At 39.6% G+C, this 20,180-nt stretch overlaps 2 protein-coding genes and 1 long non-coding RNA gene across 4 annotated transcripts; 1 reads left to right on the plus strand and 2 right to left on the minus strand.

Moving 5' to 3' along the window:
* The first annotated feature begins 1,204 nt into the window (after positions 1-1,204).
* On the plus strand, positions 1,205-10,968 carry cnot4a (CCR4-NOT transcription complex, subunit 4a). Its single transcript, XM_084094716.1, has 13 exons — positions 1,205-1,441; positions 2,725-2,947; positions 3,732-3,929; positions 4,917-5,003; positions 5,397-5,498; positions 5,691-5,816; positions 5,922-6,043; positions 7,027-7,236; positions 7,339-7,396; positions 7,482-7,737; positions 7,835-8,266; positions 9,140-9,373; positions 9,457-10,968. Exons 2-13 carry the CDS (start codon positions 2,774-2,776, stop codon positions 9,774-9,776), a joined length of 2,319 nt encoding a protein of 772 aa, XP_083950842.1. The 5' UTR covers positions 1,205-1,441; positions 2,725-2,773; the 3' UTR covers positions 9,777-10,968.
* Positions 10,969-11,021: 53 nt separating this feature from the next.
* Positions 11,022-16,850, minus strand: tmem178ba (transmembrane protein 178Ba). Of its 2 annotated transcripts, XR_014603711.1 has the most exons (5): positions 16,227-16,842; positions 15,133-15,249; positions 13,085-13,222; positions 12,436-13,003; positions 11,022-11,068 (listed from the first exon to the last, which is right to left on the minus strand). XR_014603711.1 is itself a non-coding variant. In XM_084094717.1 (4 exons), exons 1-4 carry the CDS (start codon positions 16,606-16,608, stop codon positions 12,747-12,749), a joined length of 894 nt encoding a protein of 297 aa, XP_083950843.1. In that variant the 5' UTR covers positions 16,609-16,850; the 3' UTR covers positions 12,422-12,746. The 2 variants fall into 2 exon arrangements, 1 of the variants encoding a protein (XP_083950843.1); XM_084094717.1 differs by lacking the exon at positions 11,022-11,068 and having other exon boundaries at positions 12,422-13,003; positions 16,227-16,850.
* Positions 16,851-17,376: 526 nt separating this feature from the next.
* Positions 17,377-19,930, minus strand: LOC311070707. The gene is made up of 3 exons (XR_014603712.1): positions 19,535-19,930; positions 18,267-18,999; positions 17,377-18,207 (listed from the first exon to the last, which is right to left on the minus strand). It is a non-coding gene; the product is annotated as an uncharacterized lncRNA (long non-coding RNA).
* Positions 19,931-20,180: the final 250 nt, after the last annotated feature.

The following is a 20,180-nucleotide window of genomic DNA, read 5'->3' on the forward strand; positions in this document are numbered from 1 at the left end:
CTGATTTCTCACCTTTCTTAGGATCATTGAGACCCCACGAGGTGAGCTCTTGCATGGAGCCCCAGTCCGAGGGAGATTGACAGTCATGTTTAGCTTCTTCCATTTTCTAATGATTACTCCAACAGTGGACCTTTTTTCACCAAGCTACTTGGCAATTTCCCCGTAGCCCTTTCCAGCCTTGTGGAGGTGTACAATTTTGTCTCTAGTGTCTTTGGACAGCTCTTTGGTCTTGGCCATGTTAGTAGTTGGATTCTTACTGATTGTATGGGGTGGACAGGTGTCTTTATGCAGCTAACGACCTCAAACAGGTGCATCTAATTTAGGATAATAAATGGAGTGGAGGTGGACATTTTAAAGGCAGACTAACAGGTCTTTGAGGGTCAGAATTCTAGCTGATAGACAGGTGTTCAAATACTTATTTGCAGCTGTATCATACAAATAAATAGTTAAAAAATCATATATTGTGATTTCTGGATTTTTTTTTTTTAGATTATGTCTCTCACAGTGGACATGCACCTACGATGACAATTTCAGATCCCTCCATGATTTCCAAGTGGGAGAACTTGCAAAATAGCAGGGTGTTCAAATACTTATTTTCCTCACTGTATATCACATTGAGCTTATCGGTAGTGTGTGTCAGCAGTGTGAAAATCCTACCTCATGACTGTACTAAACATTTATGATTTTAGCATTTTACAGTATTATAATATACTTGTGATAATAGCTGGTATTTTTTATAGAGGAGCAGAGTTAGGACCTCTATTTTTTAATTATTGATTTTTAATTATTTAAACTACAATGTTTATGCATTGCAATTAAACATTTACCTTTTTCTTTTGTAAACAAATTTTAATTATTGTATAATTATTAAATTGTAAAGAACATTAAATGTATATATTACATTACTATTTGGTGAACTTCAAATAAAAAAATTAAGATAAATTTAAAATAAAATTGATATAAAAAAAGGTTTTAAAATAATTTGTTTTAACCTATACTGTATTTTTTTTATTTTATTTTTTATTAAAATCCTTCTGTCAAAAAGTACTTTTCCTAAATCTGATAACATGATGTTGTATCGCCCCTCGTGACGAATGTAGAACATTGCTGATGTACGTTAAAATTACGTTTACAAAATAAACTACATCTCCCACAATGCATTGTGCATCGCATCTTGCGCAAACTCAATGAGAGGTGACTGGTTACTGTATTCCCTCCTCATTTCAGTGTAAGATGGTGGTAAAGAATCTGCTACCTAAATAAAAAGTAAAACTGAGTAGGAAACATCTAATCAATATTGAACATCTGAGCTGTGGAATAGTGCTCATTCCAAACTATCAGATAGGCACATCTGATCAGTTGAAAGGCAGAAACCCCCGCCTAAACTAGAGCCAATATCCCTTGGAGTGGAATCCCTGCAATACAGGACCAGCTAGTTGAAGTGAGTACCCTACAAAACAACTGCTTTAATCGCGATCAATACACCCGAGTATAATTACTTCAGCGGTATTAGGTTTGCATATGTGTGTTGAAGCAGACTAACCCCATGGTTAAATCATAAAACATTGAGTTTAAGTAAAAGGTGAAGTCAAAGGAGGACAGGCAGCGGTTCCTCCTCTAGTCGCCGGGCCGATCAGTAGGAGAGTCGCAGGCTTTAGCTGTGTGTAGGCCGCAAAATAGAAACGTTCAGAAAACACTCGTTGTCGACAAAAAATGTATGTGAGGAAAGTCATTTGATTCTTTTATAAGCATTTCAAAATATGCGTGCCTTTAGGTTTGTGTGTTATTGTTTGAGGGAGAGTGAAATCGATGTTTTAGGCGTTGTGTTATATGCCGCACGTCAGTTGAAGTCTGTCCCAGCTGTGGAGACACCTGACCGGCTTTCAGCGTGACTGACGCGCCGCTAGACATACATGTTGTGAGATATCAATAATTGGGGTTTTAATAAAGATTCATAGATATTAAAATAAGGATTAAATGTGTTGTTTATTTAATTATTGTCATTTTGAAGCAGAAACGGGCTCTACGGAGGTCTGCGAATCTAAACATAGTGTTTGATCAGGGATGTTGTGAGAGATATAAGTGGGAATATTTCATATATGTTTTCGCTAAAAATAAATAGTAATTTGCTTTTAGAATTTATATTTTTCTGAGGAAATATGAACTGCGTCGTTTATAAGTGCGTTTGTTGTGATACAATGTCAGTGTTGCACAAAAGACAGACTGAATCGCTAGTTGTGATTTGCAATTCATTTAACGTTAGCTATAGTATGTTGTTCTGAATATAACTTTGGTTCTGTATTCAGTGGTAAAATGTGGACGTAATTTAATTTATATGCTAGTTTTTGAATTATCTGTGCGTGGACTGCGAATACCTGCCAAACATTCATCTCTAATGTGACCCAGTGATCCTATTCTGCAATCCCAATACATCAGCATGTTTATAGCCAACTGGGCTAACTGACTGTATTGAGAGTAACATGAAAAGGCTTAATGTGCTTTGTGGTAGCTTGATGTTTTGAACTGCTTTGAGTCTATGACAGCTGACTATATTCATTTGTAATGGCTATTAAATTAGTTTTGAGCTAATTGCATGTATTTTTTCGATATGAATATTTAACAAGAGCATTTATGTACTAGAGTAAAGTATTGTCATCATCCAGGCTGCTGTGTTTAAATCAAATCTCACTTCATCCCAAACTACTTTCTGTGACTTTGCATCAGCCTATTGGCCGACCTGCCAGAGACTCTCCTGAACTTACCGTGCAATAGGATGTCCCGCAGTCCAGAGCTGAAGGAAGACCCCATGGAGTGCCCACTGTGCATGGAACCGCTGGAGATTGACGATGTCAACTTCTTCCCCTGCACCTGCGGCTACCAGATCTGCCGTTTCTGCTGGCACCGCATCCGCACAGACGAGAACGGCCTCTGCCCTGCTTGCAGAAAGGTAAGAGCTTCTGATGATTGTTTATTGTATTGTTATATATCTAGTTGCGAAACACATTCTAATACCAATTTCACTCAGTCTGCGTGTTCAGCTTTGTTTTTAAAACGGGTGGTTTGCGATTTAGCTGCTCCATGTCAACCTTTCTCACTCATTGTGACAGCTAACCTGTCACTTCCACACCATACACACGGACCAACTAGCCGGACCAACTTTTTTTTCTACGCGTGTATGCAATTTCCCGAAAAAACCATCCGGTCAAGTCTAAAATATAAACACGTATAACAGCCTTACCATAGTAAATCATGGTAAGACAAAAAAGAATGATTGATGTATTGTCTCATTAAAGTTTTATTTCTGCTACTGTGTTGGCTCGCCACTTGTTGCCCAATTTACAAGCTAGTTTCTGAAACCACTGAACCGAGTAGCAGAATCTAGAGAACTGGATGGTTGATATGTATTTAAACAAGAAGTTGCCATGACTATATTTAATTGTCGATTGTAAAAAAAAAAATGTTATACACATTGCACAAGCACAGTAGCGAAATATTGTCTGATTAACTGGCATGTTAAATGTTCTAAAGCCTGGTTATGCATTTGTGGCTAAAGTATGTTGTACCACTTTTTTGGCAAACCGCACTTCCCAAGTGTAAATGCGATGTGGTTCATTTCATTCACTGTAATGGTGTCAGCCTGAAAACTTGACCTATTTGCAGAGTTCTTTGAGCATGCTAGCCCTCAGGATACGGGTTCAAGCGAGATCATGAGTTGTGTGTGTCTTCTGTAGCCTTACCCGGAGGATCCGGCAGTATACAAGCCACTGTCACAAGAGGAGATCCAGAGGATAAAGAACGAGAAGAAGCAAAAGCAGAATGAAAAGAAGCAGAAGGTGACGGAGAACCGCAAGCACCTGGCCAGTGTCCGCGTGGTGCAGCGAAACCTCGTGTTCGTGGTGGGACTTTCTCAAAGACTCGCGGACGCAGAGGTGATTCATCATATTAGACAATGTCAATCTCTTTTTTTGTGCTTTTTATTATATAGTGACTGTTTTCAGTCTTTTCTTTTTGTGGATCTATTGAATTATGCACGTCAATATTTTTTTTCAAATAATTCATTCTAATTGTATTGTTATTTATTCTATTTATTGATAATGAATAACTAGCTGCTACCTCAATGAAATTAACTCACAAAATTAGTCCAAAAGTTTGGGTCAGTTTATTTTATTTAATTTTTTATATTTTTTATTAAAGATTTTTAAATGTTTTGTAAGAAGTCTATTCTGCTCACCAAAGCTGCATTTATTTAATACAAAATACAGTAAAAGCAGTCATATTCTGAAATGTTAATACAAATTAAAATAACTCTTTTTTTTATTTTCAGATATTTTAAATTGTAATTTATTCCTGTATGACAAATCTGCATTTTCAACATCCAGTCTTCCATGTCACATGATCCTTCAGAAATCATTCTAATATGCTGATTTGCTGTTTAAGAAACATTTTTTTTTTTTATATCAATATTGAAAACCGTTGTGCTGCTTAATATTTTTGTGGAAACCGTGATACACTTTTCTTTTTTTTTCCTGGAATCATTGAAAGAAAAATCTCACTGACCCCAAACCTTTGAACAGTAGCGTACAATCTAAAAGTACTACAATAAAAGTAGTAATTTACGATATAATGTACATGTATCTAAATCACTGATCATGCGAAGAAGGGCAGATCACCCTGTGCCCATATCACATCAGTGAGAAATGTATCACTTCCTGTGGGAGGTAAATGAGAATGGCACAAAAATAGAGCGTTTTCATCAGGGAGCCGTTTACATTTTGCTGAACAAAAGGAAATTTCCTCCCTAAGAGTCATTTCACAGTTTGATTGTGTGATGTATATAATAAGTGGGCATAATTCAGCGTAGTGTCGGTTTTGTCGTTCATGCAATAATTCGCTTTGTCACTTTGATCATTTCGTAGGTTCTAAAGCGCCCAGAATATTTCGGGAAGTTCGGCAAAATTCATAAAGTGGTCATCAATAACAGCACATCATATGCAGGTTCACAGGTAGGAAAAACTTCATGTAAATGTGCTTCTCGTGTGTGGAAAAGTCTCTGGCTTATAGGGATAGCTACCAAAAATGATAATTCTGTCATCATTTACTCACCCTTGTTGTTCCAAACCTGTATGAATTTCTTTATTCTGCTGAACACACAAGATTGAAGAATATGGGTAACGGTAGCCATTGACTTCCATTGTGTTTTGTTTTTTTTTCCATTCAATGGAAGTCAATGGCTTCAGCAGAAGAATGGAGTATATCTAAATAAAATAAACAAAATGAGGCATGAGGGCGAGTAAATGATGACAGAATTTTCTTTGTTGCGTGAACTATCCCTTTAAGGCTACACCAAAACAGTAGAAAAAGAAAACGCACTTATATTTTGACCTTTCACTCCACAGGGTCCTAGTGCCAGTGCCTATGTAACTTACATTCGTTCAGAGGACGCCCTTAGAGCAATACAGTGTGTGAACAATGTCATAGTGGATGGTAGAACACTCAAGGTAAGTGTTAAACCACCACAGCACAGTCCTTTTAACAAATATGATTCAGAACGTCCCTTAGAAGTGTTATGATGTTTAAAGTTCAGTGTTATTTATTCTCAACTCTTCATGTGTTAAGTATATTACATTTATTCTTCTATCAATTTTTGTTTGTTTTTAAAGTAGTTCTGTGTGTCGCTGTTTTGTCTCCAGGCTTCTTTAGGTACAACAAAGTACTGCAGTTATTTTCTTAAAAGCATGCAGTGTCCCAAACCAGACTGCATGTATTTACATGAACTGGGGGATGAAGCGGCTAGTTTTACAAAAGAAGAAATGCAGGTGAGCGATTATGTAGATCAATCAGTTCAGGCAAGTCAATACATAAATTAAATTACATTTTGAAAATGATTTTGCTCTCTCTGTATGTGTACATTTTGTTTTTAGGCTGGGAAACATCAAGAGTATGAACAAAAATTACTCCAAGACCTTTACAAAGCGAACCCTAACTTTTTACAAACCTCAACATGTGGGGAGAAGTCGAAGAGCAAACCCAACTCCACTCAGAGGTGCTGCTTTTAATCTTCAATTTCATTGCTTCACACAACTAGTATGATAACCATATCCAGATTTTTTGCAATATATGCAATAATTAATTATATGATACTTAAATAATTATTTTGTTTATAATTATAATGAAAGAATTGTATGATAATTAATTATATTAAAATATATAAAAAGAAAAAATATTCACTACCGTTCATAGGTTTGGGGTTGGTATGAAATATTATACAATTATTTTAAGTAATAGTATTATTACATTATGCAGTGTTGCATGATCCTTCAGAAATCATTCTAATATGCTGATCTGCTGCTCAAGAAACATTTCTTATTATTATCAATGTTGAAAACAGTTGTGCTGCTTAATAGTTTGTGGAACCTGTGATACATTTTTGCAATATTTTTTGATGAATAGAAATTTCTAAATAACAGCGTTTATGTGAAATATTTTTTTGTAACATTATAAATGTCTTCACTGTCACTTTTGATCTGTTTAATGTGATTTTGCGGACAAAAAGTATTAATTTTAAAAAGAAAAATGTCTTACTGACCTCAAACCTTTGAATGGTAGTGTAGATAATTCAGCTATTATACAAGTTTCTGGTAACACTTTACAATAAAGTTCCTTAGTTAACATTAGTTAACTACCTTAGCTAACATGAACTAAGAATGAACAATACCTCTACAGCATTTATTAATCTTAGTTAATAATAATTTCAACATTTACTAATACATTGGAAATCAAATGTTATATATGTTAACATTAGTTAATACACTGTGAACTTACATGCACAAACAATGAACAGCTGCATTTTTATTAACTAACATTAACAAAGATGAATAAATACTGTAAAAAAAAATGTATTGCTCGTTGTTAGTTCATGTTAGCTAATACATTAACTAATGAACCTTATTGTAAAGTGTTACCAAGTTTCTCTTTTCTTTTAGAAGTTTGGTTCCCATTTCTAACTTAGCATTATTTTATTCCCAGACCAAATAGCACCAATAAAGAAGGGTGGCCCTCATTACAGAGCTATGGGAAAATGGTTAACGGTTTAACCACAGAGCATCGCAAGTCCCCTCCTCTTTTAGACTGCCTAACAGACTCAGACCACATGACTCCAGACGAACCAGACCCTGATCAGGGAACAGAGCAGAACATGGGCCTCCCACCCTTCCCATCAGCCTTAGAGCCTACCAGGTACTGTACTGCAGAAGCCTAGCCAATAGTGTTGATAGATAACAACATCTAATGACGGCACTTTTTTTTATGCGTGCTTATTACAATGTGTTTTCATTTCAGTCCAATTGAGAAACCATCAGAACCCATAAGTATAGGAAACGGGGAAAATATATCACAGGTAAGTGCAAAAAAAGTGAATTACTGATAATAGTTATCATGTTTTTTAGTTTTTTTGATCCATCTGTCTGTATTTGGTTTGGCAGACATCCAGTAGCGAGTCCCCATCTCCTCCACCTGGCCTTACTAAATCCAGCCTCGTTGTGCCCATCAGCGTGGCCGAACTCGCAGCGCGCTCACCCTTCGAAGGGGCGGCAGCGGAGTCTCAGTCTCTTTTCTCAGACAACAGCAATTTCAGACATCCCAACCCCATCCCCAGCAGCCTGCCCCCCTTCTCCAGTTCACCACAGGGAGCCTCCGACTGGCCCATGACTCCAGAACCACAGAGCCTTTTCACCTCAGGTAGGCGCATGCAATGTTGTAGGATTTTGTAACAATAAGATTTCAGTGTAAGTGGAGCTAATCGGGTAAACCCATCAATCTCTCTTCCTTGTTGCAGACACTATCCCCGTGTCGTCCTCCACTGATTGGCAGGCGGCCTTCGGTTTTGGCTCTTCAGCCAAGCAGCAGCAGCAGGACGATGACCTGGGCTTCGACCCATTCGACGTCACACGGAAGGCTCTGGCCGACCTCATAGAGAAAGAGCTGTCAGTCCAAGAGCATTCCCCCCTCTCTCCCAACCCCTCCCATCATACCAGCCTCCCCAACGGCCAACAGCGCCTTCCTCACCTCCAGCACAGAGGCCTCTATAACTCCTTCAGCCTTCCCCAACACATGGCCGCACGCCACCCCTGGATGGGCCTCCCTACCCGCAATAACCTCACACACTTGAACCACACGGCCACCGCAGCAGCTGCACACAGCCATTTCTTAGACCTGAGCATGCCGGCCCAGCACCACAGCACCGGCCTTGGGGGGATTCCTATATCAGGTTTGGGAATGCATCTGTCTTGTGCACTCCAGTTTTTATGAATCACCTGTGTGTGTATTAAAACACCTTGTCTAAGCAGAGTACTACAGATGTAGCCCACTGATCCAAATAGAAACAAGTTGTTGAACTCATTCCCAGTTTGTTTCTTGTTGTATTTTGCACCGAGTTGCCTTTAAATTGACCATTCGCAAAGACCCGCCCCCTTTAGTTACTGTTGCTATGTCCGACAAGCCATGCCGCTCTTACAGCACATATGTTCTCACGTGGTGAAAAACACATCGCGAAGCAGAGAGGACACTAACAACGCGCTGACAGATGTGATATAAAAACAAAGTCAAACTTTCAAATTTGGTCATTTTTTAAAGAAATTTAAACGATAAATACCGTTCTCTTTAATGTGTCGTGACAGATCGCTCTATAGCACCTCGTTAAAGCTGCGCATGAACTGATCATCTCTTCCTTCTAGTTAATTTATTGCATCAAATAAACATGAATGAACATCAGAAGGAATGCACCGATGTTGATCTACTAACTCTCCTGACTGCCTTTGTCGGACAAAATGACGGATTTGGCGGATTATGATTGGTCAGATCGCCTGTCAATCAAATTACCTGCGAAGGGTGAATTGTTAACTTTTTTTATTTGTTTTAAATAAGGCAGAAATAAATATGAATATTAAATGGAAAAACTTAAATGAAAATGAGAAATGGTGCCTTGGAAACTAAATTAAATATATTTAAACTGAAAATATAAAAATAAATGGTAAAAAGAAAATCAAAACTATTATATTCAGTGATGTGACACCAATATAGTGTAGACAAGGTGTAAGGATACAACAAGTTAAAATGTTTCATTAATTTTTTTTTCTTTCAGAAAACAATGGCTCTACAGAAAGCATAAATGTGAAAGAGTGGCAGGACGGACTGCGAGCACTCCTACCAAATATCAACATCAACTTCGGTGGCCTCCCGAACTCTACCTCTTCCTCATCCTCCTCCTCTACTTCCAGCGTGAATCACATCGGGGTGCCGGTAGGCCCAGCTGGAGTCTCGCACAGCCTCAGCTGGGACAGTGCGGCCAGTTGGATGGACCCCGCCATCATCACAGGTGCGGTTCGTGTTTTATAAACTAGTTACGGATAAAAGCTTCGCTGGTAACAGTGCTAAATCGTGTCCATTTTCAAACTCCAGGTATCCCAGCATCCACAGGCAACAGTTTGGACTGTCTCCAGGATGACAATCCGCCACACTGGCTCAAGTCACTGCAGGCGCTCACAGAGATGGACGGACCGCCCAGCTCCAGCGCACTCCCACAGCCCCCTCACACTGGCCTCCTGGACGCGGCGGCCCACCTCTCCTTACACAGAGCCGCCTGGGCCCCCTACCTCCCCCCGCCCACACTCGCCCCAAGTCAGTTCCACTCCCCCCCTCCAGGCTTTCAGACAGCCTTCAGACCCCCAGCACAGACGGCCACAGACATCCTACAGAGTGCCGGTATCGACCGTCACTAAAGACAACCCTTAATTTAACTGCATTACAAACATGAAACTGCAAATATACCCCTTCCATTAATAACGTAACATAAGCTCTCGTCTTTCTACCCTTTCCCTCTCCATCCCTTTCCCATCAGGATTTGTTTGTCTGCTGTCACTTTTTTTGGAAGGCACACATGCGTCTCTGTATTATGTGCAGGGTAATGATTTGAATGAAGGTGCCTGGCAGACACTGAGGGTCCTAACACATACACACACACCTTCACATATGATTCTGAGGGGGGGGGGGAGAGAGGCTGACATTGAAATGTGCAGAGAACACCATGAGCACTGATGTGTACATGTGACTAATAATGGCTAAACGGAATGTGCTTAAGTGAATAACATGTCTGATTGGCCTCACTCCTTCACCCAAGGTACAGACTGAAATTTAATACTGTGAATCTTTACACTTCCCGTATGTTAGGTCTCACCACCACTCAAAGGAAACGGAAGCGGATTATTTTAAGATAAGTCTATGTAATGCTCTCTGCTTCTTACACGCTTAATGTTTACAGAGCAACGGGTAAGATGTTTGAGGGCATTTGTAGAGTCAAGACCCTGGTCCTCTTTGGAAGGGACTTCATTAATGACAGAGTGGAACCTTCTATATCTTAGGGAGGAACCCATTTTGTATTCAGGGGGTTTGTCTAAAGCGTCTTAGGGCAAGGATGGTGATGTGAGACCTGACATGCTGCTACAGGATGTCTGCAGTAACTTCATTCCCATGAAGAAAGGTGAGCAAGACCTCTGTGGAAGTGTTTTTTGGCTTGCCTATAGAATAAGCCATTCATACAAGGTATGAATCAGGAATCGAGTCTGGAACCTTGGGAAGGATGGTGATGGTAATTAAAGGGAGACACATCAAGGCATGATTGCAGATAATACGAGTTTTGAAGGCAAAAAGACAGGCACACACTAACATGCCCCCATTCCAATGCCTTCAAATGAGTTCTACTCTTTTCTTTCTCATCTGTGTGGCCATACTAAACAGTATTTATCAAACACAATCACTCATTCTTTCAGGAAAAAAATCAATGTAGTTCGACATTTGGGTTTAACATGCTGCTGAAATCATTTAATGCAAAATAAAGCGCTAAAAGAGAAGAATTGACCCCCTTTTCTGCTGGTCTGGAACAATGAAATCTTAAATAAAATTGAGTATTCAGTGCCTCTGTTTGATTCTCTTTTTTTCTGATGTAGAAACAGTAGAATTGTTTTCTTACATGAGGCATTTTATTGTCCAATGATGAAATTATTGACATTGAAAACTAGGGGTGTCCATGGTTAACCGATTAACCGATTAACCGTTAAAAATTGCGTAACCGAGTGAAACATTTTGCTCGGTTAAGTGGCGTCAATGGCGTGCACTGAATTTAGTTGTAATACATTTTTGCACCACCAGAGACCGCTAGACCAGTTTTCTAATATGAAGCGGGCAAAGAAAGCGCGCGTCCGAGAGTGAAGGCTGTGCGAGAGTGAAGGCTGTGCGCGAGCGTGCGCGAGCCAGAAACAAACATAGTATCCGCGCCACTGATGGCAGCACAATAATATCTGTCTGCAGAGCCGCAGAGCCACAGCTTTACCCCAGCAGTTTTACCTCGAGCATGCGCAATTTCATCACAACAGTTTTACCCGCAGAGTCCGTTTACCGTTACATTAACCCATACAATTTGTATTATGCATTTCCTAAACATGTACTTGCTAATCAAACACTTTATCTGAACAAACTACTAATCTATAAAACACAATCGGTCTTCCGACCTTTTACTATTGTGTTGATATGCGCGAGGGAGAGAGAGCAATACAGCGCTCGTGTTGTTTGAAGGCGGTGAGAGTGCGCGCGCGCGGCCGGGGCTCTCTCACTGTTTGTTCTTGCGCCCTGTCCACTGATCTAAATAATTATACGACGACTTATTTGTTCCCTCGTTTTAATAAATCGTGGACACGTTGAACAAATTCCCTCCCTCATTTTGATTTAACGAATTACAACGTGGCCAAAAACAGTTTGATACTATTAATTAGTGAATGCTAAAGACCTATTTTTTGTGAATTGGTGAATATTCAGGTGAATTATTTCGTGGCCACGAATTAATAATAATTATTAAACTGTTTTTCTTACCTGTGAAGATAGCTCTTCAGTGAAGGCCGACTATTCTCGTACAGCTTTTTATTCCTTTTTTTGGTGTGTGTGTGTGTGTGTGAACGGGTATTCAGGTGAATTGTTTCGTGGCCACGAATTAATAATACCTCCGCACGTTTTACAAGACCCTTCTCGATCGCAGCAGCAACGAGCACTTTGATCACTTGATTTAAAAAACAAAACATTTCAGCGCTAGATCGCCAAAAAAAAAAAAAAAAAAAAAAAACGAACGAAATGAATGCTCTGCTAGTTAACTGGAGATGTTTTGTTTATTTGTATTGGTATTCCTGCCGCGAGATGTTTCAAAAGTGGTGGGGACAATACAATATCGACCTTAGAAAATAGTGGTGGGGTCGTGGGGATATGTGACTCACCCGCAAATTACGCCTATCTCGGGGTTGCGGCGCGCACACTATGGTTAACCGAGTATTAACCGCTAAGGGCCTCGGTTAACGGTTAATGAAAAACTTGAAAACGTGCAGCCCTATTGAAAACATTTATAGCACATAATGAAATCCATGGTAAATCATACATTTTTGAAACGGTGAATTTGTCTCGAAATTCAAACACGATCTACTGAACACAAGGACAAACACCAAGGACATGCTGAACTCATGTCATGATGAAAGCTTTTATACAACTGTACAAATGTGCTTTCATAGGTCCTCTTTGTATAGTCCCAACAGCCATGGCTTGTCACCTTCCAGGACAAAACGTCTTTCAACAGCCTCTGTGATTTTAATACCCATAACAAAGTCTATGAACAAGTTTGTGTTAATGTATCAAGTGTCACAACATGTGAAGCTTTAGCACACCGTTCCGTTCTCCATGCGAGACTTGGGACAGGAGGTACGGGATGGTGGAGGAGGCTGAATCGATGGTGCCAGGGTGCAGAAGAACCCGGCTATGAGGGTCAGTCCCAGCCCTCCCCAGGCACTGAACATGGACCAGCCATAACCATGGCTTATATCATCCGGGAGGCTGAACAGATAACGTGGGTAGCGAGACAGTTCGAAGTTGATGCCGGCCACACAGGTGCACAGAGAGATGATGCAGAAGGTACCTGTGGTGGGACATAATTACTAATCAAAAATAGGGGAGAACCCTAAAACACATTAAGGAGCAATTCAGTGAATTAACATACCTCCCATTAGGAAGAGTAGACCAGCAACGTAATGCATGAGGCCTTGCTGCCAGCAACAGCCCAAAACGCCAATGGTCCAGCCAAAGAGAATGATGGATAGAGCCATGCCCATGAACCCAGCTGTCATCCGACGCAAATCTGGAGGGGAACATAGCAAGTTACCGGGGGATGCCCAGTCCTGCTCGTGGATTACTACTAGAGTTTAGCTCCAACCTGTTCCAGCACACCTGGCAGGAATTTCTAGTAATTCTGAAGGCATTGATTAGTTTGTTCCAGCTGAACTTGACAGGAAGGTGGCAATTCCAGGAGCAGGATTGGATACCCTTGCTTGAAACTACTGCTATATCAAACACACTCATTTGCAGGGCCTTTTAATTTGTTATGAGTAGGCAAGCTTTAAGGTGCAGTCACATTTGGTTTAGCCAAATTTTGAGGGTGAAATCCAATTCATTCCAATCAGACTCCTTGCAATCAGGCAGATTTCCTCATGTTCAAGTCGATTATGAGAATTTGACGTGCTGACCAACAGAAAGCTGCTTGGTTTGAAAGTGATTTCTGTGTGAGCTGTGCCTCATACATCTCTGTGCTACTGACAATGGATCTTTGGATTTCGCTGAAATGTCCCTAATGTGACTGCACCTTTATCCAGGGCCCAGTAAGTACAGTCAAGTCAAGTCAAATCACCTTCATTTATATAGCGCTTTTAACAATATAGATTGTTTCAAAGCAGCTTTACAGTGATAATAGGAAATTAAAGTAACAGATTGTTTTGGCTTTACAGCAGCTCTAGAATAAAGTTATTGTCCAGCTAAACTTAGTTTTGATTGATTCACTTCTGTTTCAAAGATCATTAGTTATTAACTTAGGGGCCGTTTACACGACATCGTTCTAACAGAAATCCCTTAATGCGCTCCGGCCCGCTCATTCGCACAACAACAGAGCCTGGTGGCTCGAGAACGCAAACCTTGAAATAGGTTCCAAGGTGCAAGCGCTGAAAATTTTTGAAAAAAGTTGTCATCTCTGCGTAAACTTCAAAAACGCGAAACTGTGGACTGCGGCGGACTGCGGTAAACCTCGGGATAAACTAATATTAGCGTAGACGCCATTCTTCTTATGATGTAACGAGTAAGTCAGGATTTATTGGAAGTGTTCCCGGTTCCGGCTGACCTAATCTATGCAGCCATACATTGAATTATAGAAGTTGATAATGTGTTATGTGTATGCTAGGTCAAAGATATGTGTTTTTAGTTTAGATTTAAACTGACAGAGTGTGTCTGCTTCCCGGAGAATGTTAGGAAGACAGTTCCAAATTTTTGGTGCTAGATAGGAAAAGGATCTACCGCCAAAGTTTTAAAGGATCTACCGCCTACATATTTTAAAATGTATACGATGTTTAATAGGGAGCCAATGTAGTGTTGACAGAACCGGGCTAATATGGTTATACTTCCTGGTTCTGGTAAGAACTCGAGCTGCTGCGTTTTGGACCTGCTGGAGTTTATTTATTAAGCGTGCAGGGCAACCACCCATAATAGCATTACAATAATCTAGCTTTGATGTCATGAATGCATGAACTAATTGTTCTGCATTTGTCATTGAGAGCATATGACGTAATTTAGATATATTTTTAAGATGGAAGAATGCGGTTTTACAGATACTAGAAACGTGACTTTCAAATGAAAGATTGGTATCAAAGAGCACACCCAGGTTCCTAACCGACGACGAAGACTTGACAGAGCAGCCATTAAGTGTTAGACAGTATTCTAGGTTATTACGTGAGGACGTTTTTTGTCCAATAATTAGAATCTCTGTTTTTTCAGAATTTAGTAGTAGGAAATTACTAGTCATCCAGTTTTTTATATCAGCTATGCATTGTTAATTTTGTGAATTGGTAAGTTTCGTCAGGGCGTGAAGAAATACAGAGCTGAGTATCATCAGCATAACAGTGAAAACTAATGCCATGCTTCCTAATGAGACCCTAAGAGACCCTTCCCACTATGGAGGGCCCGGGATAACACTGATGCAGATCGAAAAGAGCAAGTCCCACTCACGCAGGGCATGCCAATCATCTTGCTGGATAGTCTTGGTGATGTTGTAGGAAAGATCCTTTCGAGTCACTGCAGGGGAGGAGTAAAAGTACCTTATAAAGGAGCAACGCTCAATAGTTCCTGGAAAAACAAGAAAATCAGAATCAGCATTACATCCGATCCCAGTATGATCCCAAGCTCCAAGATATAAAGTAGGTCCAGACAGTTGTTAGTGGTTGTCAAGCTCATGGTTAGGTGGACCAGGTCCTCTGTTGAGCTGAGCCAACCTGATCTCACGGGAAAACGTACAAATTCTATGAGGTGGCTAATTCGTACGAATTCATACGACCTCACTCGTACGATTTTTGCAAAATCGTACATATTTTATGAATTGCACAATTCGTATGAATTCATACGAATGACTGACCCCCTGACCCGGCCCCTAAACCTACCCATCACGTGGGTTTAGACAAATCGTACAAATTCGTACGCATTAGCCACCTTTTTATCATTCGTACGAATTCGTACGAATTGGTTGTGAGATAGTGTTGGCTGAGCCTGCTTGTGCATATGGACAAGTGTCACATTTAGATGTGTAGACTACACAAATGGTCAAGTGAGTATTGCTTGTAAGTAGCAATTAAATAAGTAGTTCTCAATCCAGGTCCCAGAGTACCCTAGCAGACCATGTTCAATTATTGGAGCCTCTACTAATGAGTTGATGAAATATATCAAGTGTATTGAATGAGGTAGGTACACATTCAAAATGTATTGCTCAGGTACTCTAGAACCAAGATTGCGGACCACTGATCTAAGCCACTACAATTCATATAGAGAACAGAATGTATAACTACAATTCATGTTCAGAGGTGCTCATTATGTTTAATATATCCAACAGTGCCCTGTGCAACTGATTATAATGAATTGGCATTTTACTCTGATGCATAGTACATTGCAAAGCAGATGCTTCAATAATGTGAGCCTGGGAAATGCCATTTCAAGCTAGTAGACATGTCTTCTAGCTTGAAATGGCATTTTCCAGGCTCTCGTTATTGTAGCATTTGCTTTGCATCAACACAGCCAACACATTCCTATAAGACTCAGTTGGATGTTTTTACCTTTCTGAATGAGCTCTTCGATGTCTGGGTCAAATCCCACCCTGTAGCATTTGCTCCACAGCCCCATGTTGGTTGAATTGTAGCGTCTGCTGCACTCATCCGCCGCGCTCATCGCGAACAGCTGACGCCGGTTTCTAGTCAGCAGCAGTCGGTTTTCCCATCGGTCCAGGTTCGCTCGGCTGGCTCGCAGTGGAAGGCTGTGGTTGGGGATGTATATGAAACCCGGATCGCTCCTGCGGTTCGAGAAAGTGCGGCAACGTTCCTTGTATCTCCTCGCGTCTGTTTCGTACCAGTGATCCGATGAGATTGCGATCGTCAAGAAACACAAGGCGACGAGAGACAGACAGAGACCCGTGTACAGAAGCCACTTCCCCGTCGCCATCGTTCTGCCAGGCCGCCGATCAGCACCTCATGGTGGACAGCTCCTTTCACCGACGCAGCGACTCAATCCTGCTTCAGCATCTCTTTGCGTGTTAAAAAAGCGAAATGGTGTGCTTGCTGTAAACATGCCCTTTGAAATGAATGAGATACGTCGACTATTACAAAAAAAATCCCGTTCCGTCTGTAATTTCCTCTAGCCTGCTCGTGGACTGTATTTGAGGAGCTCTTCCTCTCTGAGCTGCTGCAGGCAGGGACACAATCACACAGAGGGGAACTGAGAATCATGCAAAAATCATGACTGAAAAAGAAATAAAAAAAACAAAGGAACTGGAAATTATTAAAAAATGACTGAAAAGGAATTTAAAAACAAAGGAACTGGAAATTATTAAAAAATGACGACTGAAAGGGAATTTAAAAACAAAGGAACTGGAAATTGTTAAAAAATGACGACTGAAAAGGCATTTAAAAATAAAAGAACTGGATATTATAAAAAAAATAACGACTGAAAAGGAATTTAAAAATAAAGGAACTTAAAATTATTTAAAAGTTATGACTGAAAAGGAATTTAAAAATGAAAAAGATTTTAAAAATGGATTCGTTCAAATAAATCACTGCAAATACAAAAGTAACTTTTAAATAATCTCGATTATTTTACCCACTTAAAATTGAGCAGTTGGTTTGATTTACCACACTTCATATTCTGCTTGTGCATTTCACCCCTTAAATACAGAAAAGAAAAAGAAATAAACCCACACACACGTGAGACACTAAGCTTACCATTCACTTGGCCTTTATTGCTTTCTCATGTTATCACTCGAGGAACAGCAGTTAAAAGTTCCGAACAAAATAAGCTTTAAAACTGCTTTAAAGTCACGTATAAAAGGGTTAATGACTCGTAGTCATTTCAAATGAATGTTTATTGGTAATGGATGCACCGTAGTATCAAAGAACAGGGGCGATTTACACAATGGCCTCCATGGGGATCAGAGAGTTGGGTGGTTATATAGGTCTATATAAATATGTACATATATCCCTTAAACAGAGAAGAGTGGAAAATGATCAGCAAAAAAAACAAACATTTCCTGACACTTTAAAAAAAATATAATTTAGACTTAAGTAAAACATATTCAATGAATATAAATGATATAAATGAATTTGATATGTGATTTTATGAGTTGTATCTCCCAGTATACATTGGCCTATTAAGGTATAAAAAAGACAAAGTCATTAATATTTCGGTTTTATGTGATGCAGCATTTCACATTTTTTTCCATGTAAAACATCTCTATCCTCCGGTTTCACAGACAAGGCTTAAGATTAGTCCCAGACTAAAATGCATGTTTGAGCAGTTCTAACTGAAAGAAACTTGCACTAACATATCTTAAAATGTCAAAACCAGTTTTGTCTCAAGATGCAAACCAGTAGTGTTTTTATAAAAACTACTTAAAAGCCCTAATTGAACTAAGGCCAAATCCTGGCTTAATCTAAGCCCTGTCTGTGAAACCAGGCCCTCATTGTAGCATTTACTTTGCAAAATTGAAAAGGTGTAAAACTGAAGACTTTTATCAGGTATTGGTGTTTGATAAGGGTTGGAGAAACTCTGCATAAGGTTAGTCCTCAGGAGCGGGGTTTCACACCCCTGTTCTACCCTAAAAGAACATCTAGTTGAATACTTTTCTTACCTTAAACTGGCAACATGTCTCAGGGGATACAGAGGTTTCAAAGTGTGCTAAATAACAGCATGAACATCATGAGACTTAATTTTCTTAAACCAATGTTCACAATTATTAGCAGTTTTATTATTTGTAATGAAAAGCAATATTAATATACAACTACTTTCTGCAAAGTCAGAATGTCCAGCAACATGGGCAAATTTGTTTTGAGTCATTCCTGGGATTCTGTACCTTTTGTGTCCCCAGTAAAGATGATCTTACTGCCAACATCAACTTTTAAACCTGTCATAGTCATTATGATTTAAACTAAGCACATTGAAGTTGATTCAATTTTACTGCATTTTGAACCATAAAAAAAAAAAAAAAATCTTATGTAACCATACTTGCGTACCCCATTTTCATTATAAATACAACACTTGTGATATTTCCCAAATTTTTTACATTGTTGTATATCAGTAATGATTCTCTCTAATGAGGTTTTCAATTACTACATTTAACAATTATAATAAAGGTTTAGCTTATCCCTCAATGTATTGTCCGCTGTTATCTGACTACTTTCCCCTTCTAATTAAAGTTTGAAAAATGACCTCAAAGCATTCATCCTTTCTTTGGAACTTGGGAAATTGATGGGGAGCCTCCATTTTAAATTGTGTGGGTTTTTTTAACAAAACAATTTTATCCTTCAAATTTGACGTGGTCGACCTCAGCAGGTCCACTGTCTGTTGAGGGAAATTTGAAACAAGTTAGTCGAAAAGCCACTTAAACCCACACAATTATTTGATAACCTGTTAACTTATTATTGGTGGATAAAGTAATAACAGGGTGGACACGTTAAACACCCAATAGGAAAGACCGCAAACTGAATATTAAAAAGGCCTGTTCATGCAGGCCTACCATGTGTAACGTTACATGCAAACAAAATAGATTTTAACGTAAGGGTTAAAAAGCTAAACATTCAACATTAAGTACAAAACACCACCTCCAGTATTTTTCAAACGCTCTTTATTCAGTGCAGTTTACTTTTCAGTTCTCAAAATGAAATAGATTTACCACAAAAACGGTAAATTTAAATAAAAATATACAAATAACTCCCCCATTACAGCCAATTTAAAGATCAGATAGGGGGCGCCATCAAAGTTACCAATGAAAAAATACACTTAATGCAGGTCGTTAGAAGAACGTTGACATTATATAATTTTTTATTTTTTTTTTAAACACCATACACACAACACGAAGCATGATTCGAGCACTTACACGAGTCTGTTGTACACAACGCAATGAAACGTCTGTCTCGGAGGAATCCTAACCCGCAGCGAGTGTCTGAGCGCGGGCTTGTTTGCAGGATCACTGGAGAGGTCCGCAAAAGTTCGCCATGCTCAGTTTAATCTGCTCGGGGTGCTGGAAGCCCACAGGTCGGAAGCCTGTGCAACAGAGCTGAACTCTTCGCGGCAGCAGGACTGTCCGCGCACAAAACACTCAAACCTGTGAGACCGAGCATCAGAGTACTCTATAGCTTTTTTAAACGAATCGGAACCACGGAAAACTTCCTGTAATATACTGAAAGCTTAAGACAAAACAGCATAAATACCGTACAGGAAGCCAGAGAGCGTTAGGGTTAGAAGTAGTACTCTGCTTTTTCCCTCACGCCGTGACGGTTTATATAGTGTTGATGATGTCATGAGTATGGACCCTCCCACTGATCTCTGATTGGCTAGATTGCCCGCCAAATTGCTGATTAAACTCAATCACATTTGATAGGCACTAATTGCATTATTCAACTCAAATTAGACAAAAACAAGATGATTACATTATTAATATGGTCGTGGAACCCCTTCAAATATAGCCACATCCTGGAAGTTGAACTTCATTAATTGAAAAGAAAGAATGTCCATCCATAACA

The sequence above is a fragment of the Abramis brama genome (genome assembly GCF_963993115.1).
Source record: "Abramis brama genome assembly, chromosome: 20".
Classification (NCBI taxonomy): domain Eukaryota; kingdom Metazoa; phylum Chordata; class Actinopteri; order Cypriniformes; family Leuciscidae; genus Abramis; species Abramis brama.

Coding starts and splice junctions, on each gene's coding strand:
- tmem178ba (XM_084094717.1), bottom strand. CDS start 16,608: ATGGCGACGGGGAAGTGGCTTCTGTACACGGGTCTCTGTCTGTCTCTC. Junction 13,223..15,132: donor AGATGATTGGCATGCCCTGC/GTGAGTGGGACT, acceptor GTTCCCCTCCAG/ATTTGCGTCGGATGACAGCT. Junction 13,004..13,084: donor TCTACTCTTCCTAATGGGAG/GTATGTTAATTC, acceptor GTCCCACCACAG/GTACCTTCTGCATCATCTCT.
- cnot4a (XM_084094716.1), top strand. CDS start 2,774: ATGTCCCGCAGTCCAGAGCTGAAGGAAGACCCCATGGAGTGCCCACTG. Junction 5,817..5,921: donor TTACAAAAGAAGAAATGCAG/GTGAGCGATTAT, acceptor TTTTGTTTTTAG/GCTGGGAAACATCAAGAGTA. Junction 8,267..9,139: donor TGGGGGGATTCCTATATCAG/GTTTGGGAATGC, acceptor TTTTTCTTTCAG/AAAACAATGGCTCTACAGAA.